The 13601-nt window shown below is 40.0% G+C and overlaps 1 protein-coding gene across 1 annotated transcript in view; it reads left to right on the forward strand.

Annotated features, from left to right (window-relative positions):
• Positions 1-633: 633 nt before the first annotated feature.
• SYNPO2 (synaptopodin 2) overlaps positions 634-13601 on the forward strand; it is a 117580-nt gene continuing 104612 nt past the window's right edge. Inside the window, exon 1 of the mRNA XM_044428627.1 lies at positions 634-956. Within this exon, the coding sequence (XP_044284562.1) occupies positions 852-956 (105 nt within the window). The 5' untranslated portion in view covers positions 634-851. The remainder of the gene's footprint in view (positions 957-13601) is intronic.

A 13601-nucleotide genomic window follows, 5' to 3' on the forward strand; every position in this document is an offset into this window, starting at 1 on the left:
ATGCGTGTGTCACTGTCGCTAGGCAGTCGTTCTCCAGATAGGGGCGCAGCTGATGGATCAGCTGAAGCTGAAAGAAAGCGCTCCTCGCCACCGCTGTCACCTGAGCTTCAAGTGAAAGCTCTGGGTCGAGGAGCACTCGATAGAGCAAAACTATCATAGGGAGAAAAAGATACATGTTTTACATCACTTGATCACTATAATCATGTCACAAATGTGCCTAACACTTTTGCTAAGCCATCTTCTGTGGCATGTTTCAGTACAGTGTATCATGCACAGTGAACTGGGGTGGGAGAAATTCCCCTCTTTTCCTCTGACACTTTGTTTGGATTACAAGAACACAAAACGTGCTGTGATGATAGTTTAACAAGTCTGGTACCATTTACAAAAGTAAACTCTCCATCTTAAACCACGGCTGGGAGATTCACAAGTCCGCTGCTGTGATGTTTTGATTTAGCTGTCACAGGAAAAAGGCACTTGGGTTTAAATATAGCCTCCCCCTTCCCACATACCCCACTCTCGGCCAAGGCCTTTCCATTTGTATTTTGTTTCCTCAGCATTATTTTGCTTCTCTGTGAAGGTGGGCTGAGAGCAGAGCGAAACTGACGCAAGCTGAGTGGGCTGTTCCCTCGGTCTGGGAGAGCTCCCTCCGTCTCAGAAAGTGGGTACGTTACAAGAGTGCCGCGTACAGGCAGCATCCGCAGGACTGGGTCAGCCGCTCCTCTCCTGCGAACACCATCTGGGAGGCAGTCTCCAGATTCAGGCAACATCCACGGCTTCTGGGATCTTTCCTTTTTTAAGCGAGGCAAATCACTCCTTCAAATGAATGCTGCCTGACCCTCCCCAGGAAGAAAATGGGTACCGGGGATTATATCTGTATCACCATGACTGGAGGAGCACCTTGGGGTTTCAGACTTCAAGGGGGCAAGGAAGAAAAGCAGCCCTTGCAGATTGCCAAGGTAGGACAACCGCAGGCTTTCACTGCCTTTATCAGTGTGAAAAGGACAGGGAAGTTTTCTGTAAGATGCGGTGTTGTCAGTGGAAAGGCGTGTGTGTGATATTTGCAGTTTTAAAACCTCAATGAAATTTTATTCCAGCACTCATTTTAAATATGCAGTGGTATTCCCCATGTGTTCTTAGCAAACATCATGTTTAATTTTAAGAACATGAACATTTCCTAACCTTTCTTACCATGATCAAACAGTATAGAGATTTTTTTTTCTTCCTGCACATAAATATGCAGGTCCTCTGAGACGCTGATTGTTTTGAGCTCCTGTTGAAGTTGCTGAATGGTGTTGAAAGAACTCTGTACAGCAAGGGCTGGTTCTTGAGGTAGCAAACCCTCCTTTGATGAAAGATTTGTGACACTTTTCCTCTAGTCTTGGCAAAGGAAGAAACGCATGCCTGGGAGAGACAGTGAGAGAAAATCATGCCTACTGTTTCGAGGAAAAACGTGAACATGAAGTTTTAAACAAACTCACACTCTCTAGAATTGGCTTTATGGGATAGTGGTTATGTTCTGGTATATATTTCATGGATGGTAATTAAATATTTGGGATCCACTTTATGAATCATGTAAGAAATTTAACATGTTGCTGTGAAATCTTCTGCATCTAGAAGCTATTCGTAGGAATATTTTGCATTTTCTTATATATATATGAGAAAAAAATTAATGAGGATGGCAGGCATTGTGTTGTATCTGGGGAACAATTTTTCCCAGTTCAACAATTCTATATACATAACGTTTGAGACGGTAAGGTTTAGGATTCATTACCTTAAATCTTGAAGGATAACTTGAACTTATGAGGCAGTCTAATCCTCCATGTCTACTTAAAAGGAAGTTCCAATGCAACTCTATCCAAACTTATTTGGAAATAAGACTCTCTAAACTCAGTGAGATTTATTTCAAAATAAGCATGCTTAAGATCTCGCAGCATAGCCATATGCTGTCCCTGCGCAAGATATAGTATCATTTAATTCAGTAAAATTACCTTTTAAGTAAACATGTATAAGTTCAAGATTATGCACTTGAATACAGCTTGTTTCCAATAAAAGAAATAAGAATAATGAAGAGCTTTCATTGTCTCATATTTCTGTGAAACAACTATTTAGCAATATGATGTATTCTGCTAGCTGGAAGACTTCCAAGAGAAACATTAATACTTGCTGAAACCCTTTAGATCAGTTTGTTTTTCAAATACATAAAATATTATTTGGAACTATATGTTTCTAACTCTGTTAGAACAGTTAAATCTGCTTAGTCAAGGAATATTGCCTGTCATTCTCTATGAAAAAACTAGATCAGATTTTTCATAAACATGAAACCAACCTTACCATGAAACATTTTTGTAATTTATAGGTAGGTTTGTTGTTGTTTTGAGTAAAGAAAGAAAAAGAAAAAAGCTCTCTATGTCTTGTATCTGTTGTTTCACAAAAGATAGTGGAATCCTGCCATCTAGTGAAACTTTGAATAAAAGAAAGTAGAGAAAAACAATCTAAACTACTAATACCAACAGCCTATGCCTGAAATAAACCTTTTGGAACATTAAGTTCAGATCACAGGGATAAAAAGCAAAGACACTGCATTCTTGAACCAATCAAGGATCCTTTACAAGGACCCTCAAAGGATGCTTTCTTACAAGGCTGGCAGCTGCATCAGGAGTAAGATTTTAAACAATGCAAAGATTAGTGATAACCAATTGTTCTTTTGCTCCTATCACTAATAACTTAAGAAGTGTCTGGCCAAATCAAACAAGCGCAGATCCTTCTAGTCCAGGATTTGCTTTCTAACAGCAGCCAGTCAGATGGGAGAAGCTTGGAATTAGGGCATGAAAGTCACGGCCATCCCTATTTGCCCATAGCATTAGGTTTTCAGAGGTGCAGTACCTCTAAAAGTGATATCTCATTTTGCTCTCGTAGTAGGGTTTGCTATGCTTACCCTCCATGGATGCATTCATCTTTGCCATAATCATAATCTATTCATGTGCTGCTGCCCATGGTAAATATTAATACTAATAATATAATTAATGATCATTATTCCTATTAACAGCATTTCTACCTCTTCTTTAGTCAAAAAAGCCTTTCTTGATGTTGCTCACGATAACTTACATGCAAAGAGTATTTTAAGATAATCTACTAATAGTACAATCCAGTACATATTTAGAAAGAATAAATGTCCTACAGCTCCCAGAATTCTTAGCCAGAATGGCTGACCACAGAACTCTGGGAGTAGTAGAACCTTTTCCCATTCAAACATGCACCATATTGTACTTTAACAGGGTGATTCCATGGCCCTTGGAAAATTGCTCTGGCCTTGGAGCAGGGGATCGACACTCAGATCCCGAGCCCTCATTGCAGCCTTTGTGGGAAGAACCACATCAACTGCTTCTCCGATGTCATAAGAGAGGCCTTGGAGAAGAGGCAAAGGAGACTGGGAGGGGAGGAAATGGGCTGTACTGGGATACAAGTTTCCTGGCAGTGTTCCAGCCCCCTTTTCCCCCAATCTAAATATTTTCGGGGTGGGAGGCATAACAGAGGTCACAATCACCTCCACACTCTTCCTGCCCTGCATGGGTTGCCCATAATCCTCCTAGTTTGAAGGCTCATGGCATCCCCAATGGATCACAGCCTAAACATTTGGAATTAAGAAATTCCGACAATCATGTTCACCAACCCGATAATTCATTTCTAAGAGTTGAAAAAATAAATCATATGTTCCAAATAGAAGCAAAGATACATCTTATCCAAGGCTAAATGTTGACCCTGGCAACAACTCATAATGAAGACCCTAACCTCTTGAGGTGTGGGCCAGCAGGAGCAGTACTGACAGCAAGAATCAGTCAGGGCTCTGCCTCGCAGGCAAAGTGGAAATGGAACACGGGAACTGGAACTGGTTTTGCAGGACCCAACAGCCAGATGGTCCTTCTTTGCCAGTGGCTAAAAACTCAACTCGTAGGCTGCATTCCATAAATAAATGTAAATGTTGCATGAAAGAGCCCTTGAGCCCAACCATTGCCATGCTCCATTTAGTACTGAATAAGTAGATATATTTACACAAATCATTACAGTTTCTTGTCTGAAGGAATACAGTGAAGTATTACCAATACTTAACCTGCATTGTCTTCTGGTTAAGCCTTGCTGAAATGAATGGCTGCAACTCAGCACTAGTGCCTGGTGTTATCTTTTCAGTGAAAGCAGGGAAATGTCTTTTTGTTTAAAGTGAATTCTAGTCCACCAATAATAAATGTGCTAGTCCTTCAAAGAGCTTTGATAGAATGGTTATAAACATGAATAAAATACCACCCCCAGGTTAATTTTGATAACTTGTAAAGTTATATATATTTCCTTCTCAGTGTGTTAATGTCCTTTTCCTAATATTATCTGCTGACTTATATGCTGACAGTCTGAGGCATTGATTATATTGTAAATGGAGATGAAATGAATTTAATTAAATTGTTTAACAATGGCAATCTGAAAAAGGTAGTTTGCTGAGATGACACCTCACAAACAACCCATGCTGGTCATGGGACTCCATTGGGTTAGACTCTTTCCCAGCATATCATTGGTGTATGAGGCAGAGGGAAGCCTGCCAAACTTCCTTCCAGTATGTTCTGCTATCAAAATTTCCCAGGAGAACTAGTGACTCAGCAGATCTCCGGGTCTTGCTCTGACATCCAGGCTGTTCAAAGAAACTGCAGGGTCTCAAACATGGATGGCATTAAAGCTCTGTGAATTACTTCAGCCTGTTTGGTTCTGGAATTTTTAATCTTACATATATGTCATTATTCTCCATTTATTTGTGATAACCACCTGAGGAATTGCTTTAGCCTTTGGTTTACACAAGAGATGACCCCTAGGCCAAAGTAAGCTTCAAGCAAATTTATTATCCTGCCAAGACCAGAGGTTATTGACTCATCCCTTTAATTCTGTTCACATGGTTTTCCAGCTTTGTAGACTGAAAACATGGAAGGAAATCATCATCAAGCTGCTATCCCTACCCTTGACCTTCACATATGGGCTATGCTGTGATCAGAGAGAGCCTGCAGGCAGCTCTCCTCACAGCATCAGGGATCTTCTTTGGGTATTGTATAACTGGAATGCCATTGGTGAAAAAGTCCTCATCCCTGTAGATGATCTTCTTCATACCTCAGATCATCATCAACAAACAAACAAACAGGTTGATAGGAGAGTAAGTATCATGAAAGGAACCTATTGGACCAATGAAATTATTGCACCTTATCTGAAGAGTAGCGCCATGGTTTACTAGAAAACTGGTAAAGAAGGCACATATGCTTTGATGATTCCAGTTATCTACTGGTAACTTCAGGGGTGGTGCTAGATACCAAAATGATTCAAGGCTGAGTCCTACCAGACCAAAAAATAAATTGACCCCTCCTTGCACGCATGCACACATTAACGTACAATCTCTGTCTATGTGTCTTCAGAGGTCTCTGTCGCCTTATTTCATTTGTCCATGCATCTCTATTTATAACAAGTAATGCATAGGCAGGGGAGAGGATGACCTTTGCTTTCAGGAAAAAATATGGGCAGATTGGTGGGGGCAGCAGGAGGTGAAGCACATGTGGGCAAAGAGCCAGCTAATCCAACGGAGATTCTTAGGGCCCCTGTACTTCTATTTCAGGACCTGCCCATGGGCAGCAGGATGGCAAGTTAGATGGCCTCCCAGAGAGTCAGGGCTCCAGCATTGCTGCATGGCTTCCATCATAGCTCTTCCCTCCCATTCAGGTCACTTGAGAGCTGCTTATGATTAGCTGTGGTGGCAATCCTGTACACATTTATCTAGGATAAACCCCATTTAACAAAGTGGGATTTATTTCCATGAAGACATGAATAACATTGTGCTGCTAATCGCTATACAAATGGCTTGTCTGAATCCTTCCTGTCACATTGAGAAATTTATCACAGATGATGGAATGAACTGAATTATACCACCCAATGGATTTAATTCACCATATGTAGCAAATAGCAATTTAATCAGTTCCTTAGTTTATATATGTTAAAGTCTTGCTGGTTATGTATAGGCTGTTATTTTAAAAGAGTCAAACTAATCAAACAGCATATATTCCATTACTCCAGCACTTTAAAGCAATAAATAACCTCTCTGCACTCCATAGTTTTATCTGCATTTAAAAAAAAGTTCAAATACATTTGGGATGCATTCCAATGGCCTCGATGTGGGTAAGTCAGTGAATGCAGAGGCTTGCACTTCCCAGAGTGGGTGCAGCAGTGGTGTTCACTGGTGTTTCCAGCCCTCCAGATGGAATGCCACAGAAGGGAAGGGAAGGAGGCTGAGGAGACATCTGGATGCACAGATCTGAGCTGGAATTCCAAATTATCCTATGGCCCACCCAGACAATGTCAGAAAGCCACAGGATAATGCTCTAAACATTATCAGGTTTCCCATTACGGATAAGCAATAACACATATTTCTAGAGAAGGTTTAAAAAAGGAAAACACATACATTATTTAAAAACATGCTAGTCAGAGTATCACATTTTCGGAAATATATGTGACAATCCATAATCAGGAAAATATATGTAATTTAGTCTTTCTGGCATGTTACCAAGCAGAATTGTTTTTCTCATAGGATTTCCTGAGTGATATGCATCAGATTAATTTTTCCTTAAAAACTGCCATGGTGGATATCACTTGGGTCAGTTTAACCTGAACTGATATGCAGGTTTTAGGTCTGACTATGGCTGTGGTTCTGGAGGAGAGAACTGAGAGACCAGAGAATGGAGTAAAGGGAGAGAAAGAGTTAAAGTGCCTCATGTTTTAGTTCTACATTTCCTGTGTGTATAATTGTGGCCTCTTCACTGAAGTCTTGAAGGAAGATTATACAATATGAATGAGGTAGCATGTGATGTGAACCTCTGGATGTATTGCTTTTCTAATAATATCGTGACTTTCAGGCTAGGCCAGAAGTGTTCAATAATAGGATGTTGTGAAGGAACTTCAAATACATGTTTTAGAAGAAAGGAAAATGTTGTATCTGATCCAGGTTTAAACATATTTTGAGTAGATACACTGAAAGCAATGAGACTTAGATCAGTTATGAAATCAGTCACTGGCTGAAATCAGTGGGTTGAAATCTGGCTTCAAGCCAACATTTTTGTAAAAAGAAAAGTCATTTCTGCAAGATCATTGACACATTAAGTAGTTTCTACCCTAAGTTTCTCATTTCTTTTCAGTGCTTTGGACCATTCAATATTTTAAAACTGTTAAGAGGACAATTGAAGGACATTTTAGGGACACTAATTATTTATAATGTATGTAGGACTTTCAGTACGCAGAGTGCTTCATCACGATCTCATTTTCTTTCAGCAATACTGTTATGTGGGTCATAATGAGTACAATTTCATAGAGTAGAATTGCAGGTTTTGTTAGTCCACATTGGTAGGACAGACCAATCATATGGGCACCTCCTACCCAACGAGCAACCTGGCAGCAGGGATGATGCTGATCACATGGGAACAACACCTGTGATCAGCCACACAGGTAATAGTACTGTCCACATGTTCTGGTAGGAATATTCACATGTATTCCACACATACAGTCATTCAGTTCCTATTTTTTCTGAACACTCAGGCTAATAGGTCTAAGGTTTCTTCATTATATTCTGGGCCACACCTGATCTTGTTTGAAATCAAGTTTTCTATTAAAATGTTTACTTCTGAAAATTCCAGGACATAAATACTTAATGAAGACCAGCTTTATTTGAATAATAATTTTCTTATGACAGCTTGTTCATTATGCATTGTGTTTCTTTGGCAGTCACTCTCTGAACTTTATATCATCTCTAAAATTAAATTGCCACTATTGTTCTATAGAACTCATTTAAACTCTCCTGGTTCTGCCATGTTAAAAACACTGCATTGCTTTTGCAAGCATCGTACCATATAAGCAATATTACTAACACAATGTTACTAACTGATAGTAGATACTATATCGTATCTACACATTTGCAATAGTAGTAATATCTGTAACTTGGGTGTGGCAAGGGGTGAATTTGAAGAAATAAAATAAACTGCACATCATCCTTTTAAAATGTGCCCAAAGTAGTAAACTTGCTAGAGTCTTTTACTTTCTAATATGCCAAAGATACAATTTCAGAGTGCATATCACCATCTCTGAAGTATTTATGCCTAGCTTGTATTCAGAAATGCCAATAGTACCAGGCTGTTAGTCCTGCAAGGGCTTACTGCAAATTCTGTTCTGTTTTTCCCCTTAAGGAGACTTCAGCCTATTGCATGACAATAACCAAAGACGATCTCTTTTTCTGAATAAGTTCAGAAAAAAGTTTAGCCTCCCATCCAACAAGCCAGATATTTAAAATTTGACCAGATACAAACATTTTGACATAATCAAAGATTTCTGGAAAAAGTTCCTGGAAAATGTTGTTCCACATGCTGAATGGTGTCAAGACCTTGTAACATTAAAAAAATGCAAAGCACCAGTCAATCAGGCAATACCCACCCATTGTATACTGAAGAGTGACACTGATTCTGCTGAGCTGATATGATGATAGCAAATATTGAGTTCCATATGAAACAACATAATTTTCAGTGCATCTGAGGTCTGACTTGGTCTGCATCAAGGGGGTGGCTGTGAACAGGAACCAGATGCTGACATACAGAGACGTTGAGGCATGGAAATGGAAAAGAAGAGGACCACATGCAGTGGAGACTGAGAAAGGAAGAGAGCAAGTGGACACTGAATGAAAGGTAAAGGAGGTTGGGAACTGAAGCAAGAAAGGCACAATCCTTTCTACCATTAGCAACAATCAAGGTAAAGTTTCATGTTGACTGTCTTCAAACACTTGCACTGGGATAGCCCTTCTGAGAAGAAACTGATTTTGCAAACCAGTGTTGACTCCAATCCCACTGAAACAAATCCAGGTTTTTAGTACCTTACATTGGTTGTACATTGCACCTATGTTTTACAAGTACCACAAACAAATGTCGCTATAAAAAACAAAAACAAAATCAGGATATCATAATTTTTCCTTTTCATCCAAACAACCACAAAAGAAGCAGCACAAGGCAAAGCAGATTGGACAGGTCCACTTTTTCCTTCCTTCCTTCCTTTTTACAAATACAGAGCAATTATCTTCAATTTCCAGAAATAAATTGCATGTATATTTATACATCAAGTTTGACACATTGTTAAGCAGTGCAGAATGTCAGAAAAAGCAGTTTGCTTCAGGCTTGTCCTCTTTTATAAGCACTTTCTCAGGGTGTTGCTTTTAGGCAATACATCTTGGAATAAATGTTACAGCCGCTTTCATTGCAAAATAAGTAATACAGGAATTTAAGTTCAACACAGAAATAAAGTGCCAGTGATGCATTTGCCTGCCTAATAAAGTACATGCTTTCCAGTGATTGCAACAAATGCACCTGCATGATGTCAGGTCCCGAAAAGAACACCCACAATACCTTTTGGTTTGCCTCCTAATGCACATGGCTGAAATTGGTGCCATTTTGTGAAGAGATGTTTCTTGACACCATTTTAATAGGCCAGATCAGATGGCCTCAAGATGTGGGGTGATAGTCAGACTAGGCCCTGAGGGACTTGCGTTGAACAACTTATGCAGCCAAGAACTCATTACACAGGCATACAGCCAATGCATGGAGTTGGGTTACCAACAGTAACCGTTGGTCCCCCATTCAAAGTCTAAGAGCCACATTAGATGTCTCCTGTCCTTGACTTCCATGTGTCCAAAAGAATGGCTTAGAACATAGTAGAAATGTACGTGTACCAATTTTCCAGGCTAACAAGTACTCCAGTTGTGCAAGGTTCTCACTGGTGTGGAAAGTCTACATGTGCACAGCATTCACCATATTCGGGTCTATGCAGCTCTTGGGAACCAGAAGGGTAACTCAGAAAAGGATGTCCTTCCACTATAGACAGTAGCATTTGCTCTCAAACCAGCAGGGAACCAGCTCTGCAGAACTCTTCATAACTCATGAGACTTGCATGCAGCTCAGGAGAACGCTCACTCAGTTCAGTCGATGTATATAATATAGGAAGAAAGGTTGCCAGCTCCTTGAAGAACACATAAAAAAGGGGTTTCTTTTCATCAAGTATGATTAAAAAAAACAGACTTCAGTACAGTTACTTGAATCAGGTTGAGAAAAGGCCCCTTACAAATTTGGAAGTCAGCTTGCAAGTAATAGCACATGTAGCTATTTCAAGATGTTTTGCATAAGCCTTCATAGTGGTTGCAAAATTCATTTTTCACATGGGATTAATTTTTGCTTCCTAGCTGGACGCTTTCTACTAAAAAACAGAAAATGCATGTTGTTGTTAGTGTTTTCGACTCCTGTCCTTGGAAAAGGAAACTCTGCTGGAAGTGTCTTAGTGGATGTGAAGATACTAATGGCTGGCTGATACTGTGGACTCCTCTGCAAGATGCTTTTAACCCATTTTAACCCACCATTTTACCAAGGCTTCTGGTTCCAGATGTTTTGCGGATTCAAGATTGACTTGTTTATACATATCCCCCTCCTCCAGGGTTTTGATTTCTCTGCTTTTCTATAAGTTACATTACACAATCATATTGTATTGCTCTCATGCAACAGAATCGCAGAGACATACCACCATTCTGTAATGTTTTATACTGTGATTTCCCTTTAATAGCTCATTATAGTTGTTTCAAAAAAGATGTGGAAAGTATGGGAGGCGGCCCTGTGAATGTTGATGTCATGTGAAGTACCTGCAAAAGATCATGGTGCGAAATCAAGAATTCTCAATAAATGACTCATGTAGAAAAGCCCTGATATAGTATTAATGTGTGGAAAGGCATCTGAAGGTAATCTTACATTTTTAAGTATGTAGTTAGGCCTTTGTGTCTGAAGAATGATTAAGTTCCTATAAATGTTAAAATAATGAGGGAGAACAATAACGAAATAGGAAAGTGGTTTCCTTGAGTGTTTTCTGCCATGACAGTTAATGCTGCTAAGAAGTGACCCTTGTTAAGATGACTCAGCCGCACGCGGTCTAAAAAATGCACTCTCCATCATGCAGACCGATTCATTTATACATTTGCTATGGCTGGATTGAGCAACGGACAAGCCTCTGCCTAGGGCTACCTTGAGAACAACTGCCTCCCCAGAGAGGTCTGAAAGATACTTTCCCTTTGTTCTCTGAGCCTGAAATCGGAATCACTTTCCATGGTGAGGAAAGGACCTTTTATGAAATAAAGGGATTTGAGGAAGAATCCAATTCCATGCAATTTTGTGTTCATTTTGAGATCTCAGTTTGGACTATTCATTATTTACATGGCTGTGTGGGAGTTTTTCTACAGAAGGTGGTTAATCTCTCTATTTACTTTTGGGTTTGCTGCAAAACTGAGATCTGAATTCTCCACAAAGAATTCTTCCTTTCCTGCTTTTCTGCTTCATGACCTATAGCTGGAGCTATTCTGTAGTGGATTAATTACACCAGTAGAAATTGCATTTTCCAGAAAGTATACCTCATTTTCTATTTTATTTCATTAAAAAAGGCTTTGAAAAAAAACAAAAGTTACACTGAAAGTTCATGTTAACAACTGTGAATACAAAATCATGAGCATACAGTAAATGCCCTGTGCAGAATATTCTGGGAATAACGAGTGCCTATGCTGTTCTTTTCTACAGATTCCCCAAAGGCACAATCCTACACATATTTGGGCAGCACAATGTCCAATGACTGCTAGCATTTTTCAGCCAGCCATGCTGCTCCTGAGAAGCCTATTGGCCCAGGATGGGCAGAAGCCGCTTGGCTGGGAAAGGTTTCTGCCTCCGAACCCAGTGCCGTTCTCTTCTTGCCATCACATCATGACCTCTCCAATCCCCATCCCTTTGCACCTGCATCGGGCCACCATTGCATGCCCCCACTTGCATAGATTGGATTAGAGGAATTCTGCCTGTTTAGTAAGGTCTGTCATTTGGATCTAGGTCTGAAGATGTACAGTCTGAACTCGGGTGATGAAAGGGACGCGTGCTAGTCAATAAGCTTCCCCGCCCATCACTGACATTTAGTTTTTGTATCATTGCTTCAAAGATCAGCTGCCAAATGTAATTGACCCAGTTTTTAAAGGCATATGGAAATCATCTGAAAGGAACGAATAATTTCACGACTAATGTATGTAGGGGTGGGGGGAATGAAGCCCTGAGCAAGCAAGTAAAATGCCATGTAGCTAATTCAATAGTCATTTGTAAACATAGTATTGCACTAGAGTTTGAATGTTTTATAGATATTGATATTCATCTTAGACCAATAGTAAATAGAAATGAGTACATTGAACAAGCTGCAAAAGTTAGTATCCCTATATTAACAAAGCTGAACTAACCTCTAAGTAAGGGCTGGGCCAGCACTTTTGGTCTGGGGTTCAATTTTTTCCCCTGGCCCAAGCCACTAGCTCTTCCCCCTTCATGATATTATCCAGTTCCACTCGCTGTTTGTTCCTCCATGTTTTTCTCCGTACAGAAAAGCAACTCAGCCTGCACTTTTGAGAATGCAAGCTAAATTTCAAACACAGACATTTTATTTGGGGTCCTACCATGAAAGCACAACTTTGGGAATATAGAGTGGATGGTATAGTGCCTAAAGTGTCTCCTCCATCTATGCCTATCCCTTGCTCAGGATGCACCAGGTGTACCAGCTTACAAGTTTCTTGATCACAGCCACAGATCTTTAGAGATTAGGATTTGAGTGTCCTGTTCTGTAGTATTCTGCAAACTGCCATATGGGACAGTTCTAGCATAGGTCAGTGCTTTTTTTCCTACAGCACCAGAAGTCTGTTCTCTCTCTCAACTGAGTCTTGGTATCCTAAGTCCACCTTGGCTGATTCCAGGGGTAGTTTTCCTTATGCCATCACGCAGCCTCATTCAAGGAGTTTTACAGAAGATCTAGATAATTATATCCTCCACTTGTAGCTTTCTGGGGTTTTCCCATCATTTTATTCATCTTTTTTTCAAAGGACCTTCCTGCATGAGGTATTTATTGTGTGCTCATCATTCTCTACTCATGGCTGTTCACAAGTCTTTCTGATGACATTGTGATCCTCTAGTTTCACTTCTGTGTCTAAAAAGCACTTTTAATTTTTTTGTGTTTTTTTGAGCAGGGAAAATATGGCATTTAATTGAAAGTGTAATTTCCACTAAAGTGAAAGAAAGTGTAATTTCCTCTTGTGCAGGTGTGTTATTCCATTATACCACAGCACCACCTAGAGGTTATTAATAGAAAAGATGGAAAGGAAATGCTGTTTCTGCAGTGCTTGAATCTCAGTTCTGCACTGAAACTGAAAGCACATGCAGCCAGTTATCAGCCTCATATAGACAAACGATTGCTGCAGAAAATCCATGATTTGATGATGATGATGACGATGATGAAGAGGAGGAGGAGGAGGAATGGCTGCATAATGCTTCCTGACCAGAAGAGCTAGGAATCCTCATTTGGAAGGGCCAATTGTAAAAGCACCCCAGATACCTATGGCACTTGAGGATAGAATATTCAGTTGCATGAACTTATACTGAAGTAGCAAAAGCATTTTCCAGTACCAGACTTGACTGAATTTTAGATCAAGGTTTAACTGCAAACCA

The sequence above is a fragment of the Varanus komodoensis genome, unplaced genomic scaffold (assembly GCF_004798865.1).
Source record: "Varanus komodoensis strain SLA01 unplaced genomic scaffold, ASM479886v1 scaffold2, whole genome shotgun sequence".
NCBI classification, from domain to species: Eukaryota; Metazoa; Chordata; class Lepidosauria; order Squamata; family Varanidae; genus Varanus; species Varanus komodoensis.